Genomic DNA, 25,779 nt, shown 5'->3' on the forward strand with positions numbered 1-25,779 from the left:
AATGGGATCAGAATAGGAGGTTAAGGTGCTTCAGAATTTCATCCTTGTTCTTGACAGGTTAGTCAGTCTTCTCAATCTCTGATGTTCCTTTTCAAGGTTAGAATAAAGCAAAGAGAAATGTCACAAGTTAATGAGGATACAGTACTGGGTGCTATAGTCCTTGGACAGACAAACCTCCAGCAAAAAACATTTCATGTATGTATTTGTAATATCTAAGATATACTTAATTGATTAATTTACTGGCATTCATAACATTCAATATTTATATTAGCTATAGGCTAGGCTGTGAAGGTATTTTTTCTTAATACATTGAAGTACTAATTAAACTGCACAGTGCAGCAGCCTGGGTTTCTATACCACATCTTTTCCAGAGCTAGATTAGGTATTCCTTTTCATTGGTTATTTTATTGGCATTTTATTGGTTACACCATCTAAATGATCTGCTTCTACTCCAATGAAAAGAGCAAAAATGTTTCAGATGGATAAGCAGCTTACCAAGGGGCTTAGAAGCTTAAAGCACTTTAAACTAATTTTGGAATAAAAAGAAGCATTTTGCAAAATAAATAAATCAATAAATAAGATGAAGCAAAAAGTCAAAAATCAGGCAGCATTTAGTGGTTCCAGGTATTACTGTTCTGCTCCAAAAGCTTTCTTCCGGTGCATAACAGATAAAAAAAATAATACAAAAAAGTAGTTTGTGGAAAAACGTACTTGTTTGGAATGTCAGAGATTTCCACTGCTTTTCCATTGATTCCCTTTAGCAAAGAGCTACGTTCTGGGAACTCAGAGATGCACAACCAGCATTTTTCATTGTTTAAAGGCTTTTGACCCTTTTATCATAGCACATTCATATTCAGTCTAATTCATCATTTCAGACAATATTCTTGGTCATTATACCTCCCTTTTCCCCTTGATGCTGACTGACACAAGGAAGAAGCTTGAATGTTTAAAAACTGTGACCAGTCCCTGAAGACAGGGAAACTAACATCTGCTTGGAATATGAGAGCAGCTGTTTTAGCATCAGGAAGTACAGAAGAATAACCAGCAAAAAAATAAATAAAAAAGAACAGAAAAGGACAGCATAGCAGAGAAAGAGCTCCAATAGATGGGGAAGGATGCAGAAGTCCTTGAGTCTGTCAAGGTTAAAAGTTGACTTATATCTGTGCAGTAGTTTCTGGAAATAAGAGCTTTAAGGGACTTTCAGGATTTGGGAATTACTGGATTCTTCCTGATTTACCATGTGTCTTGGTCTAAGTCCCACACAGTCTTTATTTGCTGGCCAAATATCTATTGAAGATGACAGAAAGATACCACTTAGCTTCAAAGGAACCTAAAAAGAGAAGGCATTGCTGTATTCACCTGTATTTTCTTTCCGATTCCATTCATCTGAACGTATGGGTTTATATTTGCTTGTTTTTCTGTGTCTCTTCAGTAATTGCTGGTGGCACTTTCTTTAATGGACTAGATATGTTCTCTCAATTACTTTTATTTTTAGAGTATTCAATGATACCTCTGGCATTAGTTATTTTTTATACAAAATTTTATGATCTTAACTTTCTCTTTAAACATTTCAGGAGAAAAAAAAATAACACAAGAATAAATGTTGTGGTGTTTTGTTGTTGTTTTAAGTTTTTGTGAATCAACTGAGCTGTGGGCATTGAGCGTAGAGACATTTCTGGCCCCCTCCAAATGCTTGAAAAGCATGTTAGATTAATCAAATTTCAAGCTAGCACATTTTTCTTTGTATTTCTGGCAGGCTAAGAGCTAGCACATGGTCAATTACACTCTGATCTGCTACCGTACAGTAATTCATTCAGCCATAGCTCCACTGTTTCATTGAGCCCCGAAACAGACCTCCCCAAAAAAAACTTGAATGAATAGTGCAAAGCACAGGTGACTTGACAAAGATGTCTATAATATGGCAAAATTCTGAAAATATTATAGAAGCTTATGAGAAAAAGGTGTGGTGCCTTTGACACTGAACAGATCTGATATCCTGAGCAGAGTCCTAACTTAGAAGATACACATGTAAGTAATTTCAGACTTTATTCAGTATCAATTACTTTGTAAGTGACGTCGATGTCTCATCGATGACACCGGTGCTCAAGTGCACCCTCAGCAAGTTTACTGATATAACCAAGGTGAACTGAGTCGTTGACACGTCAGAAGGAAGAAGTGCCATCCAAAGGGATCTCAGCAAACTCAAAAGGTGGGCTTGTGTAAGTCTAATGAGGTTTTACATAGCAAGGTGCAAGGTTTTTCACTTAGGTCGGAGTAATCCCCAATACATACACAGACTGGAGAAGAATTCCTTGAGAGTAGCCCTGCGGAGAAGGACCTGTGGGTCCTCTGGTAGGTGAAAAACTGAACATGAGCCAACAGTGTGCTCTTGCATCTTAGAAGGCCAATGGTATCCTGGGCTCCATTGGAAGAGGGGTGAGCAGCAGGGTCAGGAAGGTGATTGTCCCCTTCTTCTCTGCCCTTGTGAGGCCCCATCTGAGTACTGCTTCCAGGTCTGGGGAGCTGGAAAGATGTGGAGCTGTTGATGAGGGTCCAGATTAGGCCCATAAAGATGACCAGAGGGCTGGAGCACCTCCCCTGTGAAGACAGGCTAAGGGAGCTGGGCTTGTTCAGCCTGGAGAAGAGAAGGCTCATTGAAGCCTTCCAGTTTTTAAAATGGGATTATAAACAGGAGGGTAATCAACTTTTTACATGGGTAGACAGTGATAGGAGAAGGGGAAATGGGTTTTAAGCTCAAGGAGGGAAGGTTTAGCTTTGATGCTGGGGAAGTTCTTCACAGAGAGAGTGATAAGACACTAGAAAAGGCTGCTCAGAGAGGTTGTGGATGTCCCATTCTTTGATTCTGTGATACTCTCCCTGGCAGATTTAAATTACTTTTGGAAAATACCCCTTTTTTGTACCATTTTTAATTGTTTATTTTATTTATTATTTGATTATGCTTATTAAATGCCTATAGCAGTTTCTAGCTGCTGTATTTCAAACAAAAATAAAATAAGAAATTCCATTAGGCATATACAATGACATGTCTGTAGAAACAACATACAGAAAAATGTGTTTTTTCTGTAGTTACCCTGGGTTTGAATCATGGGTAGCCATGAACGATGGAAAAGTTGTTGTTACATTACCCACTTCAGGCCAACAAATCAGGTCATCTCACATTGCTAGGGATATATCAAGATGAAAATGTTTGAAGCTTTCTGAGCTGTGTTAGAAATCACCAAGATCTAGCAGTTGTGTTCTATGAAACACTTTTAAATGAGATCTTTCCTCTTGGCTCTTTCTTTTATTTTTTTATTTTGTTGTTTTTCTTTGCAGTTTTTGTTTTGTTTTGTTTTGTTTTGAAATGCATTGGCAATTCATACTGCAACAGTTAGTTTCATTCACGGGTGGACTAGATGATCTCTAGAGGTCCCTTCCAACCCCTACAATTCTGTGATTCTGTGGTTCTTCTCTTGCTGTTGAGTGTCAGTTTGATGGAAGAGTCTCCTTCCACCTCCTTTTGATTCATACAGCTTTGAAATGAAAACTAGCAAACCCACAGCCATTTTGGAAAACATTGTTTCTGTTCCACTTCTCTTCCCTGTAAAAGGAGAACAGTGAGAACAGTGCCTTCTGTGTCTCATGAGATTGTAAGAACTAATGCAGTAATTTCTGTCAGGTGCTTTGGAAACCCCTTATGAGAAGCACAGTCTAAGTTCAACATGTGGACTGTTATTATTCCCTTGATAATGTTTGGTAATATGCTGGGTTAAGTGCCATTAATTACAATGCTACTTATGTGGCTGAATCCCAATACACTGTTATAATTTACTGCTATGTCTATATATAGTTGAAGTTTTAATTGGATAATCAAAATTATGTTATTTCCTTTTTGTAACTTCATTTATGAGGGGTATTATAAGCTAAATAGTACAACACATTGAGTAATGAGCAGTAATAAATTTTTATTTTAATGTGAAAAGACAGAAAAACGATATTAAAAAAGGGTTATAAAAAAAAACAAAATAGAAGAAGAAAAGGATATATACACACAGATATCTGTTCCATGCTATGATAAAATCTAGAGGTAACATTTGGACACAGGACCATCTTTGATTTTAGTGCAGCAGCACTTTACTCAGGATGAATATTTTATTGTTCATTAGTTTAATTCTATATTAATTTTAAAACATTACGTGGAGCTCTATTGAAGTTAAGATGTAATAAAATTAACTAAGCATCTACTACTCTAGGAAATTTTGAGCACTGGCTTATAAGATTGCTGTTTCTGAAGACTTGCAATGACTGTTTTTCTCTATTGAAGGTATTATAACATCTATTAATTGGAGAAAAATAGATATTAATTTGTTTCAAGGCAATATGCTGGCACTGAGTTTTCACCAGCAGTGGGAATATGATTTTGACATAGACACCTGTGCTACGTCCAAATGCTCTTGCTCACAGTGTTACCTCTACAGGCTAACACTCAGTGTGAGGTTATATTGCTATATTCAATAATGTGGGTTCTCTGGTTTCCATTTTTGACCAGGCCTTCAGATTCTTTGTATCAGGAACCTGTGCAAGTTTACTTAGAAATTTTCGAGCACATTTGCAGAAAGACTGTGCTGGATGGGTTGTAAGCATAAACACATATATATATGTCTGATCCTGTAAAGAACTGTCATGCACCCGGTATCTTTGTCTGATTTTGAATTATTGTTTAAATAAGCTGAAACTGAAGAAGGAAACTGTTTGATTTTTTGTTTGTAGCCTTTGACAGTTGCTAGAAATTGCATGAAAGAACAAAGTATCAACGGCTTGAGTATCAAAATCATTATTTACAAGCTACGTTTACTGATTAATCATGCCTGTTTAATAACTGCAGCTTAAAGCACATGACCCACAGGAACAAATAATTGAGTGTATAATAACTGGTGGTTTCTATCTAATAATATTTGTTCTATCAGGAATAGCATAGAGTTTCAGAATAAATATTTTGTAATTTGGACGTCAGAGGGAAAAAATGACTTAATGGCGTAGATAGTATGTATACAGAAATAGTGATCCACATCTGGATCCAATGATAACAGATGTTCAAATAGTATGAAATGCTTATTCGTAAAACACTTAATGATACAGATATTAAGTTTGTTTTCAGCATGTTCATATTCTTTTTCTTCGTGCTTTTTCTTTGTGCTTATGAACAGTGAAATTGAGATCCTGAAGATGGATTCGTTTAAGAAAATGAAGTTGAGTGTAATAAGAAAATGACTTTATCTTTAGATTGAGATATCCAACTGAGAAACCTCAGAAATAGAAATGAGACCCATGTAGTTTAAATGACTAGCCACAAAGCGTGACATGTGAATTCCAAGTATCAAATAATAAACTGAATACTTGAATGTATCCGTTAAATGTATTTGAGTAAATTTGCATAATGAATAACTTCATAAAATTGTAGAGCTACTGGCAGACAATTTTGCAAACAGGAAGGAAGCTGTATTCACCTCATAAATTGCTTGCAGTGAATAATGTTAATGTTTTTAAATGGTGAATGAAATCCCATGAACAATGAGACTTTCCATCCTAGAATTATCTATCTCTATTTCATTATAGAGAAAAATAGTTTATTTTTTCAATATGCTTGGATTGTTCAAGTTAATCTTTTAATCAGATAGATAACGTGGGTTTTATGTGTTTTCCTGACAGACCAGCAGTACTCATGGTCGCCTTCTCACCACTTCAATGAAGAAAGATATTCTCCTGCTTCGAGGAATATGAAAGGATTATCTGGCAGTCGCAACCAACCACAGTTATGTTCAGCTCATACTTGTGGCTTAGCATCCCCTGAAGATTGTGAACATACCCACGACCATATCCACCATGGCCAGGAACCAAGGCAATCGTACCTTCTCAGCCCCACGGAGAGTTGCCCGATGGACCACCATCGTTGCTCACCGCGCAGCTCCATTCACTCTGAATGCATGATGATGCCCATGGTAATGGGCGATCACATGTCAAGTAGCACTTTCCCCAGAATGCACTACAGCTCACATTACGACACAAGAGACGACTGCGCCATGTCTCACGGTAACCCTAAGATTAACCGCATTCCTGCAAACCTTTTGGACCAGTTTGAAAAACAACTTCCTCTTCACCGGGATGGGTTTCACACTTTACAGTACCAGAGGACCTCAACAGCTGCAGAGCAACGCAGTGAGAGCCCAGGAAGAATACGCCATCTCGTTCACTCAGTCCAGAAACTTTTTACTAAATCTCATTCTCTGGAAGGATCATCCAAGGGCAATGTCAATGGAACAAAGGGAGACAGTCGAGGGGACGACCATCATCATGGACACCATTCCAAGCATAGCAAAAGGAGTAAAAGTAAGGAGCGAAAACCAGAAACCAAGCATAAATCTGGAATGAGCAGTTGGTGGAGCTCTGATGACAATTTGGACAGTGATAGCACTTATCGAACCCCTAGTGTGGTAAATAGGCACCATGCAGATCATATATCCCATTGCTACCCTGAGGCTCTCCAGGGACATTTTGGGGATCTGTCATTGAAGACTTCCAAAAGTAACAATGACGTGAAATGTTCAGCTTGTGAAGGGCTAGCAATGACCCCTGATAGTAAATATATGAAAAGGAGTTCTTGGTCCACACTTACAGTAAGTCAGGCTAAAGAAGCTTATCGCAAATCATCACTGAACTTAGATAAGCCTCTGGTTCATCAGGAAATCAAACCTTCCTTGAGGCCATGCCATTACCTTCAGGTAAGAAGATTTTCTTGACATTTGTTATGGAAAAAGCAACACAGTTGATTCATAAAGTCACTGTAAAAATGCAGAAGTCACGTGTATCTCTCTTGAGATTATCTGTGTCTCACCTAATGCAGACGTTTCATTTCAGTGAGAAAACTCTTGCTTTAGTCATTGTTTATAGGGCATAGACTCAAAAATAAATACAGGAGATGTGATACAAAATAGTTTAAGATTGAGAAATTTGTTGTCATCTTTAGAGTTCATGCTGCACATCCCAGCAGCATGAACTTAAACATGAAATTAAAATCCAGCCCTCAGACTAAAAAAGAGGCAGTTCTCCCAGAAGACTGGGGCTAGAAATAATGTGTCAATTACAACTGTAAATGAGTGATTTTAAAAGCATGTGATGTGGAATCCTATTTTTTGTTAATTTATTCCTTTCTCCAGGTTGTTTAAGTAACAGGAGACTGCATTTACTGTCATACTCAATTGCTTTGTCATGATGATTACTCACAAAGTTCCTTCTAGTGATTTGGTCAATGAAAATCATACTGAGCTGAGCTTCTTTTGAAATCATACTGTAAAAATTACAGAGATACCTTGAGAAGATAGGTATTTCAGTCCTTGTACTCAGACTATTTGTGATGTTCTCCTCTCGTTTTCTCTAGCAGTCACTTCTTCCTACATTTAAACTCTTAATGTGCCACTTGTTGCCATTTCCACCTAAGAATCATGCTGGTGTGGTCATTTATGATGCTGCATGATGATCTGGATCCTGAAGAGATAACGGTTTAACAAATAGTTCCAAAATATTTCTTTTTGGACATTTACACCTCTTACATGATGTAGGCACAGCACAGTGCCATGAAAGTATGATTAGCACCTCAGGGCATACAGAGAACTGCACTGGGAGCAGTGAAGAAAGAAGGAGCAGCTGGGAGGGGAACTTCTTTAGCTGTCATTGCCACTGGAAGAAACATATTATACAAATATTCCCCTTGGTAATTTTACCAAGTACAGCCTGCAAAGCCAAAGTTGTTTCGAGTACCTTCTTTTTAATTTCTTTTTAATGAACTTTCTCCAGGATTTAACTGGTTCTCACATTAATGCGGGCACATCTCCACTCCAGATTTATGTATTTAGAGATCTCCAGTTCCTATGGGCTCTGCAGAAGCCAACAGACACAGACTGCTGCCTACGTCTGTGTGGAACTCTCTTCCCTCTGAGCCATAGGGGTCCGATAGTAATGAGTCACACTTGAAGGGACAGATCTTTTCAAATACATATGCAGCCATCCAGAATCAATCTTCCTACTGAAAAGAGGGAAAGTTCCTCACTGAAGAGAAAAGAAGATAAATAAATTGCAACTCTTGTAGTATTTTGATGCAAATTGGTTCCCATTAAAGCTGACAGCTGTAATGTGGTTTCATATCCAAGTACAGTTCTCATGCATGTAAAATGGCCTACCTTCCCTGGAAGTTTTAATCTAGTTCAGTGAGCCAGAGCTGGAAGCGCATTTTGTGCAGAGACTTCCACTTCTGTCTGTGTTATAAAATCAAGGATGTGGATATGACATTAAGAAGAAGTTTAGATTATGCTGTCTTTTTCCTTACCATGACATCCTTATACTTCCACTCAACTCAGTGTCTTCTGTATCTTTGTTGGATTTCTTGCTTTCATTTTCATCATGTTTCAACTCAAACAATCCTGTGATTCTGTTTCCTTGCTGTTGTTTTTTATTTTCCTTTTACAACACATTTTCTCCTTGCAGAAGTCACTATTTTTTACTTTTTATGAACCCTGCCCTTACTTCCAGACTCTATCAGCATCCTCAAGTGAATGTGAAACATGGAGTTCATGCATTAACGTCATTACTGCTGAGTTTTAGGTCAAGTCCAGTGACAGGCCTAGGGGACAGGATTTTTATTTTATTTATTTATTTATTTATTTATTTTCGGAAGTCTTTGTTTTGTGCTTTTGGTGAATCAGTGATAACTGCTGGAAAGAAGTTTCAACCAGCAATTAGGAAGGTTCATTAACTGGTATGTTCATCCAGTTTAAACTCTAGGAGATACAAAGTTAAATTTTTGCTGTACCCAAGACTTCCTCTGCGATCTTTGGCTTTAAGCTTCTTTTAAAATGGGATAGTAACCATTCTCTAATTCACAGAGATGCTGTAATGGTAATCTATCTAGACGTAAGCACTTACTTACTACAATAAAGAATTTATAGATGTATCCAGAGCAATAATACAAGGAACTGTATATCATGAGTATTTTCACTGCAAAATTTTCCAATAAAATATATGTTCTGTAGAATCTGCATTCAGAGCATTGAAAACTTTCAGACTGATTGGCTTGCTTATTCACTAGCCCAAGCTCAGCAAACAAATGAAGGGATCCCATTCTGTCAGCGTCGTGGCTAAATGCAAAGGTTTTAAACTTCTCCTTTGAGAGATGCTGCACTGTCACATTGTAATCATTAAGACCAGGGATATAAATCCCATTATTAGCTCTACCGTGAACTTTCTCTCTGACCCAGGAAATGTAATTTGTTAATCAGCACAGATTTCAGTGATTCTGTCTGCAAAACTGAGGAAGGATATTTAACTTTCCTTACAGCAGTGAAGGAAGCACCAGTAAATAATGACTGGATGAAAATAATCATCAAGTTGAGAAATTGAGGAAGGCAGAGAAACATCTCAGGATCACTAGTCAGGAGAATTTGCTGCCTTCTTGCACGGTATCTGCAAATGAAAGTGTTCAAGGGATTATGAAGTTCATTGTGCAGCAGCATTTTCCCTGAGCAGAGAAGCATGAAACCTTCAGGTCTTCATTGGATCCTTGTGTTCATAGAATTACAGTGCATGACATTAAAAGACATTTCTCCTTAGTGATGTCAGCTGGAGTCACTTTTCTATCCAGTGATCTTTTTATTTTTGGTGTCAACACCCATATCAAATATTGCTACTTGTGTTTTTCACTGGAAAGTTTTGTTAAACTGTGTCTCTAACTGGAAGTGCATGTCATTGTCTTAGGCCTGCACTTGAAACCAAGTCCTGTCTGTCTTGCTCTGAGCTTCCATTTTCTCTTCCTTAGTAATTACTGAGCTGTAATTTCCTTAAAACCAAACCTTTAAAGGATTAACAAGGGAAATTGCTTTCTAAGAAGTGAGCTTCTATTGGACTGAAAACAGGGGAAAGGAGGTGATAGAATTATCTGTGTATTATATGCTTCAGTCATGTCATAGACTAGAAAGCAGGCATTTCTTTAACCTGTTAAAGCTCCAAGCCTAATCTCTGTCTCTCTTAGTTTTTTTCACATTCGTGCTTCCCCACAGACCTTGTAGCTGGAGGGCTCCTGCTCAGGCAGTGTGCTGGTCCAAGTCAGAGGTGGTTCATATGGCCACATATGTGTTCATACTGCTTTCCACACCACCTTGGCCTTTTGCCTTATTCCAGTGTGAATGGAATAGTCCTGAGGTGGGTGGCTTAAAAGAACTAAATTGGTAGGCATAACGCTGTATGAAGCTTATTATTGTTGTGACCTAGAACTACTCATTACCAGACCAGATTTGCATCACTCCTGCTACAGTGGAGACAGTGTAAAAGGGAGTGGGGATGAGTGGGAGCCCCTTTGAGCTCTGGCTAGCTATTATACCACCTTAGCTGTAATGTGAACCCAGACCAGTTGGCTACGAGTGATCAGTCCAACAGCAGAGAGCAGTCATTTTGTAACTGAATCCTGAGAGCATTTATTAAATTCTTGTCAATGATTAGCAAGTTCTACCCGTGGGCCTTCAGTTTCAGTTTTGAATGCAGACAAACTGAGCTACAAATGCATTTCTGTGCACCAAATGTTTCTGCATCTCACCCCATAGGTAGAACGATCCATAGAGATCACATACACATTTTAAGCGTGCTTTTGTGTAGCTTTTACTGTAGTGGCTGTTACTGCTCTCCATGACATTTTAATTTTAATGTAAAATATGTAAGAAAAAGATAAATGAGTTTTGAGATCTCTTTTATCTACTGTGGCTGTTTTGGCTAATTAGGTTTAACACATACATAGTGCAGTGATGGATTAATTACAACTTGATGTGAGTGAGCAGCAAAGATTTTAAACAGAAAAATAAAACGTGTATAAACTAGATAGCTGTACAGAACTTATGAATATGAAAGTGTGCCTTATAGTTTCCAGGGCTGAAATACCTGTGAATGTTAGTTAAAGAAAACTAATTCCTACAATAGATCCAAACCACAGCCAAGAGCATAGCAGTTACCATCACTGAAGTGCTGGAGCACAGTGCTGTGTGTCTCTGATTAATATTCCTCCCTCAACCATTCAACAGCCTGTGAAGCAGCAAGCAATCAAGGTAAACATACCACAAGGTACAGTGAGTGAGTCAGCAGTGAAAAAGAAAATAGCATGTTGTTCTAAAAATGGCTTCAGCCCACTCCTGTCTTCCTACTGCATTTAAGTACGAGCGTCATCCATTACAGCACTGGCACTGCTAAGCATGTGGGTAATAATGTCAGCTGTATACTCTACAGAATGAAAGAGAAGCTCAAGAGTTGGTCTCATAGAAAAGAAGATGGAAAAAAAGCAACAGTTTCAACAAGGCTCTTAGCTGGTTTAAGCTATGCCCGTATGGAGAAGAGTTTTGAGGACAAGCTAATGAAGTAATAGGCATTAAGCTCCCAGTTGCATTTTTCCAGGAACTCATCTGGGGACAAGGCATAGTCCCACGAGCTCAATTGCTGCCCTGGAGAGGCACTTGATGCTCTGCACTCCTGCCCTGGTGTGCAAGGACAGATTTGAACCCAGCGCACCTTTCTCAGCACTTCATCTTTGTGAAACAAGATTGTGTCTGTTGGCCCAACATCACACCTGTATATGAGCTACAGAAATGACATCCAATACTCCACAAGCCAAAGCTAGCTGTTTTGTTACTAATGTCCGAGCCAGTATCACCCACACTGCCTTCACTGAGATTTATGACCAAATTGACTGGGCTGTTTCCACAGCAGAAAAAGCTTGTGTGGATTGCAGGGCAGTCTGCATCCTCAGCCAGTGTGGACGTATGCTGAGCTGTTTGCCTTTCTACGGCCCAGTGCAGTCCCACAGGGATATCTCATCTAGCCCAGTACCTTCCCAAAGCAGGAACAGAGCACGTGCCTGAGTGGGCTGCATTACCCTCTTCCTAAGCAGGCAAAAATCAATCACAATAACATTCGGTCAGTGATGGCGTAAAGCTCTGACTAAACCATTGTCTTAGACTACTGGTGTCTTAAATTACCATGGTAATCAGTGAGACAACACTGCATTTACCTTCATGTCTATGTACTAGGAAGCTCACACAGACTTGAATGAATTGCTGAAGCTTCTTTTTCCAAACGGGAATAGAAAGATCTGAGTTAGTATTTATTAGCAGCTGAAACAAAACCTTCTACTGCAGAAACATCAAGGCTGGGAGCAGAAAAGGGAGGCCATGATCCCACTGCCCTTTAATCAGGCAGAATTATCCTCCTTTAAAATGTTAGTACTATGTACTTCCAAATTGTTTTTTTGACATTAACCTCAGCAAAGCTGAAGGCTGACCTTTGAAGTTGTTACCCAAAGTTGTCGCTGAAGAAATTTCCAGCCAGAAGTTAATATTTTATACACCTGGTCCAGTTGCATCTGTCAAATGAGAGTGCAGACTTGGGGCTGTACTGACTGCACGCTCTCCTGTGCTGCTGGCAGCTGCCTTGGGCACACCTGGCTTCTCCCCTGGGCAGCCAGTACAAGTTTTCTTGCAGGAAACAGTGAAGTATTCATTAATATCGTTTTGGTTTGTTTGTTTTTTTTTCACCTGATGCTTTACTTACAGGTTGTTTGTTGTGTTTTTGTTTGTTTTTTTCCAAGTGGTTGCATGTGTTTAAATGGCTGAAGGTCCATGTGGACAACGTCCCTGCTAGAAGTGATCTTTATGAAAGTGTGCAGTTAACTAAGCATCACCTAGTAGCTAGACAGGATGAAACCACTCATTTCACTCTGTACTCTAATAGCAGCTATTTGGAGTTAACTGTTCAAAACACTCATTAGTTATAATGAGAAAAATGGATGAAAGGCATTTTTTGTATAGTCTTCAAAATTATTTATGATTTAAAGATGGCTTTTTTTCACTAGTAGCATTATAACATAGAAAAAAAATTAAAAGTATCATTTTCTGCTTGGATTAAAAAATGCACTATTTGCTACAGATCTTTTATGTCAGGCCTGAGGATGATGCCTTTTAGGTTCTTCTTGCATGTCTAGCTCTGTATTTGCTCTGCAATGTCTGCAGTCTGTGATTTTGGAGATGCCACATGTTTTATGTACGTTGGGAGCACCACTCCTTTCTTTTAAGGGCATTTTGTCTCTCACTCCATGCTTCAATGACAATGAGATGTGTATGGGTTTTGCCCACAGGTAACAATAAGGTAACAATTCAACTCTGAATTTCCCTTCGAATCTACAGCAGTATAGGCAAAGACATTTGCAGAGGGAGCTGTAGGTGATTTTGACTGGTAGCTCATGCAGCATGGAGTTGCTGCGTTGGATGAACTGATGATACTTTATCTTTCCACTTCTGGCTGTGGCTGGAAAAGGACATAGTAGTAGGAGCATGAACATCACATTGCAGTAGTCTTGTCTCCCACACCTTCACTGGTCGTAAAAAAACAAGCTGTATGCTGCAAATATCAGTGCTTGTGTCACCAAGTCTAATGCATAGGTTTCCAAGGTAGCAGAAAATCAGCCCTCTCTTTTCCCAGAGACCCTTAGGTGCAGTGGATGTACTTTATGGCTCCATCTGAAGACCCTTCCAGGACTTCTCTGCTTTAAGCAGCAGTTAAGTGGTAGCTTCCCAACAGGGGACTTCTGTTTTTCTCACTTCTTCTGCCTCACATTAATAGGAAAGATACAGCAGGAATCACGCAAAATAGGCATTATCATATATATGTTTTGCACCTGAATACAGGTTTTTCTAGGTGCATATCAATGCCATTTGGACTTCTCAGTTTAGATAAAGGGAAAAGGCAGGATTTACCCAGGGTAGAAGAAATGTCCATGTGCAGTCCTGCAGCACTTAGGGGAGGTTAGCTTCCTGACAGTTTCTGCTTAGCTCTGCTTAATGTCACAAAATTGAAACAACAAAATAGAAGACCTTTTAATTCTTCTTTCTGGCGCCTGTATCTTTAAAGCACGCAGAGAACAAATAATATGTAACCAGACCATAATTCTACAATGCTTTAGGCTTGTATATTATTACTCAGCTGAAATGCTGTATCATTTCTCTAACCCCCAAATATTCACAACTGTTATTTACAATTTACTTTATTAATTGTCATAAATTCAACTCACAGGTTTTTTTCCCTTTCTGTAATTTTTCTTCACTGTGCTGTGCAGATAGCTGGACTCCATCCACTCTGCAGATATATTTCAGTTAACTCAGTCTACCTTTCCCAAAACCATCTATCAGTAAAATTTGTAGTTAACTTCAGTTGCTGTGGTTCTCTGGACCTTCCCTGCTGCCCCATTTGCAGGTGTATTCCAGACTCTCTTTCATATGCAGTGAATGATGAGCGGCAATCCAGTGTAGGTCTTTCAGCAATTTGATGCTAAGTTTTATAGGTTTTAGCAGAATTTGCATTGTAGTTCAATAAATTCAATTCAAGGAGAAAGGTATAAAGACAAAGGCAGAGATGAACTGATGCAACAAGGCAAGGAGACTAGAAAAACAAACTTGGAGATTTGACTGTGGTAAATTAATTAACTGGCAGAAATCTTGCATTTTTTTATTATTTTTTTTTCCGAAGCTTGAGCAGTTTGTGCTTCTGTTTCTTGTGTATTGTTGAAATACTTGCTCCCTTAGACTGCATCCATACTAACAAAATCAGCATCAGCAAGTTTGCTGATGACAACAAGCTATGTAGTGCAATCAGCACTGCAGAGGGACGGGATGACATCCAGAGGTAGTGAGGCACTGGAGCAGGTTGACTAGAGAGGTGATGGATGCCTCATCCCTGGCTAAGGCCAGGTGGATGTGGCTCTGGGCAGCCTGGTCTAGGGGTTGATGACCCTGCCCACATCAGGGGGGTTGGAACTAGATGATCTTTGAGGTCCTCTTGAACCCAGGCCATAATATGATTCTATGATTCTAGACTGAATAATAAACCAAGAAAAGTTCCTTGGTACTGTGTCCTGATTCTCTATACTGTTGTGTTAATTCAGTCTCTCAGCACTGTTTTGATCCCAGCCAGCTAGAATTTCCCTAAATGGCTCCTGGGTACAGATCAGGACATACTGCAGGTCAGAGACCATTCTCAGAAGTCACACTCCTTTGGAGGCAAAGATTGCAAAACAACATGGATGTGGGATGCTGCAGGCTAGATTGGTCTCCAGACAAGACAGTGGGTCTTCACCCTACAGTAATCATCACACCGTTTTTATCCTCTCTCTAGTACTGATGACTGTGCAGCAGCACAGCAAGTTGTAGCATCTCACCAGTTCAGATGAAAAATTTATTATTCTTGTTAGGGTTATTTTCCAACCATCACTTTACAGTTACTGGGATTGCTAGAAAAGCTGATTATTGGTTAAGAAAAACCTGTCCAATTTACACTGATGGTAGCATATTTTTAATCAGCTTAGGATGACCATGAGGCAGCATCCTGAGTCACTTACAAAAGGAAATACATGGTTGAGGAGAATCTAGGTTTCTTGGTTGAATTCATACTGTTTTTATATCTTGGATTAGCAGGCTGTATCTGTGTTCTCATTTAAGCACAAGCCAAGACCTCCCTTTGGTCCAAGCTTATCTCATATTTATGATATCAGTGAGCTCCAGGCTTAGCACGGAAAAATCACTTATAGTGAGGACAAGCTCACTGCTGACATCTTACTGCACCTTGGTTCACTGTGCCAGCATGGTGCAAGTTCAGAATATCTCAGAGGGAACCAGCAATGTATCATAGGATTTGTGGAGCATATCATTTGCAGCTACTGAATGTCAAGTCTCCCAGTGGGCCGTACAAGCACAATGTCTCATGAGGTGGGAATTTGCCCCACATTCCTCCAAACAATATAAACAAAGGCAGACTGTCCTCACAACCATGACCTTGAGCAGTGTGCCCAGGTGAGCCTTTTGGGGTTCAACAAATCCAAGTGCAAGGTCTTGACCTGGGTTGAGGCAACACTACAAATACAAGCTGGGGGATGAAAGGGTGGCATGCAGCCCTGACAAAAATGACCTGGGGGTTCTGGTGGATGACAAGTTGGATTTGAGAAAGCGATGTGCCCTCATAGCCCAGAAAGTCAACCGTATCCTGGGCTGCATCAAAAGAGGAAGGGTCAGTAGGTTGAGGGAGATGATCCTTCCTCTCTGCTCTGCACTGGTGAGGCCTCACTTGGAGTACTGCATACAGGTGTGGAGTCCTCAGTAGAGGAGAGGCATAGATCTGTTAGAGCACCTCCAGAGGAGGGCCACAAAAACGATCTAAGGGATGGAACACCTCTCTGATGAGGACAGGCTGGGAGAGGAGGGGCTGTTCATCCTGGAAAAGACCCGGAGGTGACCTGATAGCAGCCCTTCAGTATCTAAAGGGGAGTTACAGGAAATAAGGAGACAGGCTCTTTAGGAGGATCTGTTGTGATAGAACAAGGGGAAATGGTTTCAAGCTTAAAGAAGGCAGGTTTAGGTTGGACATACAGAAAAAGTCTTTTACAGTGAGGGTGGTGAGGCACAAGTTGCCCAGCGATGTGTTTGATACTCTGTCCCTGGAGACTTTCAAGGTGAGGCTGGATCGGGCGGGCCCTGAGCAACCAGATCTAGCTGTGGTGTCCCTGCTCATTGCAGGGGAGTTGGACTAGATGCCTTTAAAGGTCTCTTCCAACAATAAGGATTCTATGACTTAACCATTCTTATGTTACAAATTGCATAGTTGCTGGAAAACAGTCAGGAAGCCTATTGCTGGTTCTCTTATTTGTTTGTTGGTTATAAGTATTATTTTAATGAAAAGAACATTGTTTTCTAGAAAGTAACAAAAGTGATGACCAAACAGTCCTGAGTACACTGGATGTAAATCTCATCACAGAGAGGAACTTTGAGTGAGACTGCCCATGAAAAACTAAAATCAGACAGTAAAGAACACTGGCACTGTTGTTCCTATCTGAACACTTTCCAGCTAGAATATTGTATTTGTGTGAATATATGTGCGTGTGCGGGGTCTCTTCGTGAGTGCCCGAGCCCCGCGGCCTGTGGGGAGGGCGGCCGTCGGGACTCGGAGGGGCGGGGCTAGGACCGGCTGCTGCGCTTTGCTCGCCCCAGTGCTGGGGTTTCGGCTCGGCCCGGCCCGTGCCGCCGGCACCGGGTGGTTAGAGCGGGCCCAGGGCTGTAAGTAACCGTTTTGTGACGGCAGGAAAGTTGAAATCGAATCTATAGATTTGGGAGAAACTGCTTTGTGTCAAGATGTTGCATTTCAAGAGCACTTGAACTGATGGTTCCATGTCGGTGATAGGTGTGTGGGTTTTAGAGATGAATGGAACAGAATTATTTTTACCAACCACCCAGTAGGAGAGAAAGCAGCGAGCCATATGCCATGCTATGTAGCAAGTCCAGGGAGGTGATCGGCCCACTGTACTCAGCACCGGTGAGGCCTCACCTTGAGGACTGTGCTCAGTTTGGGGCCCCTCACTATGAGAAAGACATCGAGGCCATGGAGCATGTCCAGAGAAGGGCAATGGAGATGTGAGGGGACTGAAGTCTGATGGGGAGTGGCTGAGGGAGCTGAGGTTCAGTCTGGAGCAGAGGAGGCTCAGGGGAGACCTCATTGCTCTCTGCAACTGCCTGAGAGGAGGCTGTGGTGAGGTGTCGGTTGGCCTTTTCTCCTAGGTAACAGTGATAGGATGAGACAGAATGGCCTCAAGTTGTGCCAGGGGAGGTTCAGGTTGGGTATCAGTACCATTTCTTGTCAGCAAGAGCAGTGAGGCAGTGGCACAGGCTGCACAGGGAGGTGGTGGAGTCACCGTCCCTGGAGGTGTTCAAGAACCATGTGGATGTTGCACTGAGGGTCAGTGGGCATGGTGGGGGTGGGCTGATGGTTGGACTTGGTGATCTTAGTGATCTTTTCCAATCTTAATGATTCTGTGATCATAAAAACCAGAAAACCAATTGGAAACATTTGAGATAGATGCAGTCTTACATCTACTACTGTACACATCTCCTTTCCCTTCCCCTTTCACAAGTCTGTGATCTGTGATCATTTATGTTTAGTGATGTGCATGAGTTTTAAGTGTCCATCGATTCCCAGATTTGCCTATGTTGTTTAGTGTCTATGTGATATTCTTCATCTTCCTGTCGTACTATGGTTATTCATATAAAAGTCTGGAGAGAATTGCAGGCAAGACAGACATCTTGCGTTCTCAGATTGGGTCCTGTGTTGATCCTGATACTGACTGACTTGTGGAGAAAGCTAAAAGAACTCTCTGTACTTCTGAGTTGTCAAGACATCCAGGGACTAGGGGGTGGCATGTGAAAATTAAAGCTAATTAAGAGGATTGGCATTGTTAGTGGTGAGGAGGAGTCCCTGACATATTTTGTAGAGATTTTTGAACGGCTTCATTGTATAGTTCATATTCTTTAAAAAATGAATCAGCACATTAAAAAAAAATACAGGAAATGTAGATTAAAATGTGTATTGAGAATGGCGTTGAGATGCAAGCACAAGGTTAGCTACTGAGAAAACAAAGCTTTATTTTTAGATAACGTACTCTTACATCCTGTAAAAACCAGTAGATTTTGGCATCCACAACCAGTAGAATGTGATTAATTTCAGAAGAAAATTCTAGTAATTAGTCAGTGTTTCTTTTTCAGCAAAGTTTTTGAAAACATAGTTCCAACTCTCATTATAGTGTCAAGAAAACTCTTTCCATGCTAAGAACATTCCAATCTGCCTTGAAGGATTTTCAACGTTTTCACCTATTTACAGCTGTGCACAGAGGCTGCTCTTCTAAGGCTCCTCTAAGGCTTCTTCACTGGAGAGAAAATCTCCTACCTACAGATTTTGTCCTTTTTTTTTGGTCATCTTGACCAGACTGAGAAAGCATAAAATTACACTTATGTATCAATTACGTAGTGTTTCCTATCTTACCCTTCTTTCTGTCTTCTATACTCTAATTTCATGCACAGACAGTTTCTAGTAAAATGTGAAATTTATATTACCAAAATAAGATTTAGGTCAAAATGAATATTTCAGTGCATTTTACATCTGCATGCTAATTAAATTTCACAGAACTCCTCTGAGGTAGGTAATTCTCATTTTAACCTTTGAGAATGAGAAATAAGAAGAAGTGATAGTCAGCTCCCTCAGCTGAAGCCATATATTTAGAAGTGTTTCATTTTAGATAATAAAACGATTTGCCAGATTTTAAGCAGATCAGCAGTTCAGTGGTGGAATACCTTTAAAACTCTTGGCACTGGGAGCAGATGCCACAGAAGGTGTAACAACAGGGGCAGATCTATTTTGACAGGTCAGTGGCAGTTGCAGGTTTGACTTCTTTAGCTAAATTCTAAAGTAAGATTATGACACTTGAATTAACAGTAGTCAGATTCCAGGAGAATGAATAATTCATTGATTCTTCCAGTTTTGACATCAGTATTTTTTAAATTCAAGGTTGAATATTCTTACTGCCAGCACTAGTGCCTGAATGAGAGCCTAGATTTCCTATCTCTGTTTAGACATAAGGAAACATTTTTCTACCATAAGCATGGTCAAACATGGGAACAAGTTGCCTGGAAAGATTTTGGAGTCTCCATTCTTAGCAAAATCTATCTGGACTATCTGCTGTACCTGACTCTGCCTTGACAAGGAGGCAGGATTAGAGATCTCTGAGGACCATTTTGGAATTCCATGATCCAGCAATTCCATGATCCCAGAAGTTTGGTGAATTAATTCTTGTTTTCTGCATAAATGCACTTCTGTTTACATATGGAGAATGTGCCCAATTTGAGAATTGGAGCAGACCTACTGTGGAAGCCCCATCAGGGGTCTGAAGGCAAGCCTTCTTCAGCCCTGTTATGTGTAATCTAAGCATAAGACACACAAACGCAAAGGACTTCAGACAAAACACAAGGGTAATGGCTTTTCTTCTAAAATAGAGAAATGTGAAGAACTGTAGTCTAGAATACTCAAATATTCACTGTTAAGGTCTGAGTTCCATTTCTACATGTACATGACTTGCAAAATGTGGGTTCACACCCACATGTTCTCAGTTCCCCAAAGAGCATTCTGAGCAGTGACTGATAAGACAGTTTAGAATTGAGGCATTTCTTTTTTTCTCTTCGAATTCTCCACTGTTTTAATGCAAGAACTCTTGTGCATGAAGTTCATGTGAGTGTTTGGCTCAGGACTGTGATTAAGATCCCTTTTTGTGCATTCATTGCCTGGGTCCTGATTGCTGTAACATACCCCTTCTTGTACACAAACTCCTCTACTATCCAGCCCTTCCTAGGAATTAGGAGTATTTTATGCAAAAAAAAAAAAAAAGTCTGAATTTGATTTTCAGAAGATGGGTTCTAAATGGGAAACAACAAAAGGACCTTTCTGCTTCCTGTAACTGGATAAAATAACCACTGTAAGGAAGAAAGAGTTTAGATTTTTCTTCATATTCTGACTTCTGATTGACTAACTAAAGGGACCTTTTGCTTCCTTTTGAATGCTATTATAAAGGAGCTAATTCTCCTAGATGCTATTTTTTGTCAAATTCAGCCTCCTACCTAAGGTTCTGGAGTTCACTTCTAGGATTTGATGCATAAAATGTAATAAGTTTTAGTTACCATTTGCTGGACCTCGGTAAAAAATCTAAGATAACACAGTGAATCAGAATCAGAACAATTAAGAAATCCCACATTTCCTGAATGTCCTTTTGCTCCTCATATCAACAGTGCATTCAATTTGTGAAAGAAACTCATGATTTTCTGCAGTATTTATAATGAAATCAGCAGCCAGTGACAAAATTAAAGGAGAAGATCTGGACCTTGTCATCTCATTGTTCTTACAAAAGGAAATTCATATGGTAATATGCAGTCTAACTCCTCTGTGGATAAAAACTGCATACACAAGAATTCATGTTAACGTCTAGAACAGAAGGAAGACTTTTTTTTGACATTATAAATATCAGCACTCATTGCTATATGCAAGTAGATAATTAGGGTAATTATTCCCAATTAGCAGCTGCAAACCCTGCAGATGGGAATTTCAGGGGCTGGTAACCATTGTAAGAAAGCATTTCTGAATGCTGTAAAGTGCTTTTCATATTTTGGAGAATACACATAAAATGACCCTGAAACTTGCTGTAAACTGTTTTTGTTAATACTTCTGTATAAAGAAAACTCTTTCCTGTACTAATTCCTATACTACTATGGTACAAATTTACTTTAAAGCTATGGTGCAGCCTGAGATTGCCTGGGTTTTCTGAACATTTAACCTGTCAGTTAAAGTTATCAATGAACCAGTGCTGGCCAAACTGGGACTCAGATTTTGCTTCTGTTCTTGCACCATGAGGACAAACAATGTCAATGGCCCTTAATTGTTTTTGAAGACAGCAAATGGACTCCAGCTGTTTTCATAGGCTGTATATGCAACCTGAGAGAACATGCTGTGAAACCTCCTTGCCAGGCTTCAGAACAATCTCTCCTGTGCTTGTTGGGTTCTGGTCCTTTGTATGGAACAACAGTAATAAATAAATTAAAAAAAAAAGAACTTTCCTATTTTAATTGTAAATAATGCTTCTATTTCAGTAAAAGGTCTCTGTGATAGTCAGCTGGTTATTCTGGTTATAACAGGATTCTTGGTGTGTTTGTGAGTGCACTGAGTGTGTGACAAACACAAATGGAGTGGGGATTCGTCAGTTCTTATTTTTCTTCAGAATTCATTTAAGTTATGAACTCAGTATAGGAACTGTAATAAGCAAAAACACCGAGGCACATAACTTTAAGTTTTTTTATAAAGCTTTTTTAACGTGAAAAATCAGTCATTCCTCTTTTTTTAAAATAGGCTTTCAGTTTCAAGCACTAACTAAGCCTGTGTTTATTCCTTTATCCTTATCCTGTCCTTATCTAGTCCTCATCTAGTTATTTGAACATGGAATTTTAGTGAAAAATGTTGACAAACTAGTCACTTTTGTATGAGTAACTAAGAAGCTCCTGATCAATGTCTTCTGAAACTTTCAATATAATTATATTTGAGCTAAAATAGAGAAAAAAGTCAAGCCAAAATAATTGTTCTATGAAAAACTTACGTTTGTTTTTTTTTTTTTTTAATGAGCATGTTAAGACAGAATGTAATAATTCGGCTTTAATACAAAAAAATTGCCCAATATACCTTGTTCATCTAGATGTCCATTAAAGCTTCTTCAGCATTTGGAACTTGTTTTTAGCTTTACTGACATACAAGTAATACAGAGCATTTAAAAGTGAAAGGCAGTTCATATGATATCCATTAATTTTTCATAGTATGATTTTCTAATTCTATTTTTTACATTTAATTATGCTGACAGTTGTGGATAATAAGGCCTAAAAATATTTATACTGTATATTTTGGGGGTCTAACTGCTACAAGTACTACTACACATAAATACCTCTTAATTTTCAAGGAATCTCAAAAATCTTTCCTCCAACATACATTTTGTACATTTGGTTTTAGAAGGGAAATGAGGAGGCTGTATTGCATCTAGAGGTTTCAGGTTTGGAAAAATGTTTCATGCTTGTTGAAATGTTGTCCCTCCATCCACCATCCAAAGCTGAATAATAATTAAGGTTTCGTTGAATTTTAGAATTAAGGTTCGTTTCTTTTCATGGTCTAAGCCGTAATTAATTTAGAGCAATGCTCCATCTTGTTACTTCGTATAAGAATATTACTCGTAATTTATTTCTGATATTTCCCTGTTACATTTTCTGCTCTTTGTGATCTGATTCATCTCTCTCACTGACCACATCATCAGTATCTCTTTCTCTCCTGAGCTTGTTTCTTTAATATCTCTGTCTTTACTTGTTCACTGTCTTTTAAAATTTCATTTCCTACCTAATCCCTTTTTGAGAATCAAAGCACCGCTCCAGTTCACCTGTTGTGTGGCTAATTCATGTATCTTGAAAGGCAGTAAAGATGACAGGGAGATCACGTTAGTTCTTTAAATCTGAACTGCAGTCCTGGTGAAATCAATGGGAACATTTACTGCAGCTCCACAGTGAACTCTGTCTGTAGGTCTGAAAAATATTTGACTTGAAAGTCTTTATTTGGCATCTTGCTTTGCAGAAACTCCTTAATATATGTTTAACTTGAAGTTCTAATTTATAGTGTATTGGTAAATAATGCCATTGTACAATGTAATATATAGGAAGTCATTAGGGTGATAAAGGATTTGGTGCTGCCAAGTGCATCAACCCTGGTCTACCAAGATGTTCTGTCGCATCTTTCTTTTTAACTGTAAATCATTATAATGGATTTCAGTGAGCTGTTTATAACATTTAAATAAATCAGAGACTCACAGATCTCTGGAGATCACTGAGTCCAACCCCCGTGCTAAAACAGGTTCCACATGGTAGGTCTCACAGGGAAGTGTCTGGATGGGTTTTGAATATCTCCAAAGAAGGAGCCTCCACTGCCTCTCTGGGGAGCTTGTTCCAGTGCTCTGTGACCTTCAAAGTAAGGAACTTCTTCCTCATATACATATAGACCTTCCTTTGTTCCAAACTATGCCTCTTGTTCCTTGTCACTGTTCTGGGCACTGCTGAAATGAGTTGAAAAGAGCAATCAGTGACTTGATTGTTTCCAAAGTTCTAACATTTATAAAATTAAAATTTCCCATCCTGATATTGAAAGTAAGTTCCCAAATCATCTGTGGCCCTTAGAATTTTCTAGGTGATCTTTTTCTGAAAAATAAAAAATTCACAACTTCTCTGTGTAAAATGGAAAATGGAAAAAAATAATATATGAAAACAGTTCACATTTTGCATTTGTGTTCGATGATCTCCACTAGGTACCTCAGGATGAATGGGGAGGATACCCATCTGGTGGGAAAGATGAAGAGATTCCCTGCAGAAGGATGAGAAGTGGGAGCTATATTAAGGCTATGGGAGATGAAGAAAGTGGAGACTCTGATACTAGCCCCAAGACATCACCAAAATTAGCAGTTCGACCCGAGTCATTATTAAAATCCATTGGACAAAGACCACTGGGAGATCATCAAAAGTAAGTTCTATTGCTTCTTTCTGAATATTTCCATGAGTAGATCCTTTTTCTTTGTATCTTACTGATAGTGATCAGTCTTCATAAGAAGAGACTGTAGGTAAAGCTAACTTTGTCTTCATCTTAAATTAGCTACAGGTTCTCTTGATTATTGGATGAAAAACTGCTGTCTTCCACTTGTGTAACAAAGGTATTACTTGAGAAAGTTTATTATATTCACTGAAGGAAATATATCCATCGCCATATGAGATCTTTAAAAATATGCATCCTTCTTTTTATAAGGATAATTTTATAACTCTTTGTTTTTTTGTTGTTCTGGTGGGTTTTTTATTCTGAAATACAAAATACACTATTCTGTAAGGGCTATAATAACAAACAATTGTGCATAGATTTGGTACCTTGCATCTTATCAGCACAGTGCTTTCTTTATATATCAGATACATTGGATCATACTCATTTAACACTTTGTGGTTGGTTTGGTTCGTCTGCTTTTTTGTTTTTACTTGTTTTATTGATGGTATTTCGTTTTGCATTGTTTTGTGCTTTTTTCTTCATTCATAGTATCTTTAAAATGACCTATTGAATAACTACTGCAATTTTTAGAACTACAGGAAAAAATGTATGTTTATCTTTATTTTCTCTTCAACCTTTCAATGTATAATTTTTTAAGTAGACTGTAATTCTTCTTTAGAAGACAATTGGAAAGTGGTAGCCACATTTGAAATGTGCTTTTATTAATGTGGCTGGGTGTTTCTCACAGCTTAGAAAGTTGATCTTTTTGCCTGGAAGAAATACATAAAAAGAAGACATGAAGAGTGAAACCTTTGATTGTTGTTTACTGTTCTCTTGATAATACCATATATAGTATAGCATAATAACTCTTCCTTTCATAAAATAAAATGAAACAAAACAGAAACCTCAGGCAAAAAAATTCTTCTGGCTTAATTAGATTGAATTCTTGTAAATGACTGTGAAAGCTGTGCGACCTCCAAAAGGTCAGATATCCCAGAGGAATAAACTATACTAAGGGAGAGTGATCTAATGTCCAGAGCTTGCCAAGAGTAGCCCTTCTGAAGGCAACGGGCAAAGGGAAGGTAGGCAGCTTTCACACATTGACAAGCTGTATTTCTGCTAGTGAATTAAATAGTGCCTGGGCAGAGGCCTGTGCACTGAAACCTGACCACGTGGGCTGATCGGGTTTTAGAGTGGTCTCCATCAGATTTGTCATTTGGGCCTATGATTACTGCCTCAACCACTGCTGGGATATGGTCTGGCTGGTAGTGTAGGCCCGGGATCATTGCCAGAAGGCAGTTTGGATGCAGCCATCCTATTTTGAAGGGTGAAAGAGTGTAACACTGTGGTTATGGCTGGACAATGCTAGTTGGCCTCAAGGCCAGAGAACAGGCATTGGCAAAAGTTTATGTATTTGTGCAGACATAGCCACTGAATCTGAGGAGAGCAGCAAGGACTCCACCAGTTAGATCCCAAAGTGTCAGGGAGCACCAGTGTTATCCAGTGACTAAAGGGGAAAGCCAAGTATCTATCAGAGCTTAACTCTGCTTTCTTGAGTCTGCTTATCATTGCCAACTATTGACAAAATAATCCCTATGCTGCCTTAAAGTTGTCCCTCTTGTAAAAGAGATACTGCATTGTTGTACTGGTTATGCTGTCAGATTTAACTTTCTGAGGTGACAAGGATAAAGGATCTGCTAGATCAGTGGGTAATTTGTCAGTGAGTAGGTGGAT

The 25,779-nt window shown here is 39.2% G+C and overlaps 1 protein-coding gene across 3 annotated transcripts in view; it reads left to right on the plus strand.

Annotated features, from left to right (window-relative positions):
• The window catches only part of DLGAP2 (DLG associated protein 2), a 329,263-nt gene that overhangs the window by 240,222 nt on the left and 63,262 nt on the right, over window positions 1–25,779 (plus strand). For all 3 annotated transcript variants that reach the window (XM_065730777.1, XM_065730778.1, XM_065730779.1), the window contains 2 exons: window positions 5,710–6,779; window positions 23,825–24,036. In XM_065730777.1, coding sequence (XP_065586849.1) covers window positions 5,710–6,779; window positions 23,825–24,036 — 1,282 coding nt within the window. The remainder of the gene's footprint in view (window positions 1–5,709; window positions 6,780–23,824; window positions 24,037–25,779) is intronic.

This window comes from Cyrtonyx montezumae, unplaced genomic scaffold (assembly GCF_038088225.1).
Source record: "Cyrtonyx montezumae isolate F1298 unplaced genomic scaffold, pur_monq_1.0 scaffold_13, whole genome shotgun sequence".
NCBI classification, from domain to species: Eukaryota; Metazoa; Chordata; class Aves; order Galliformes; family Odontophoridae; genus Cyrtonyx; species Cyrtonyx montezumae.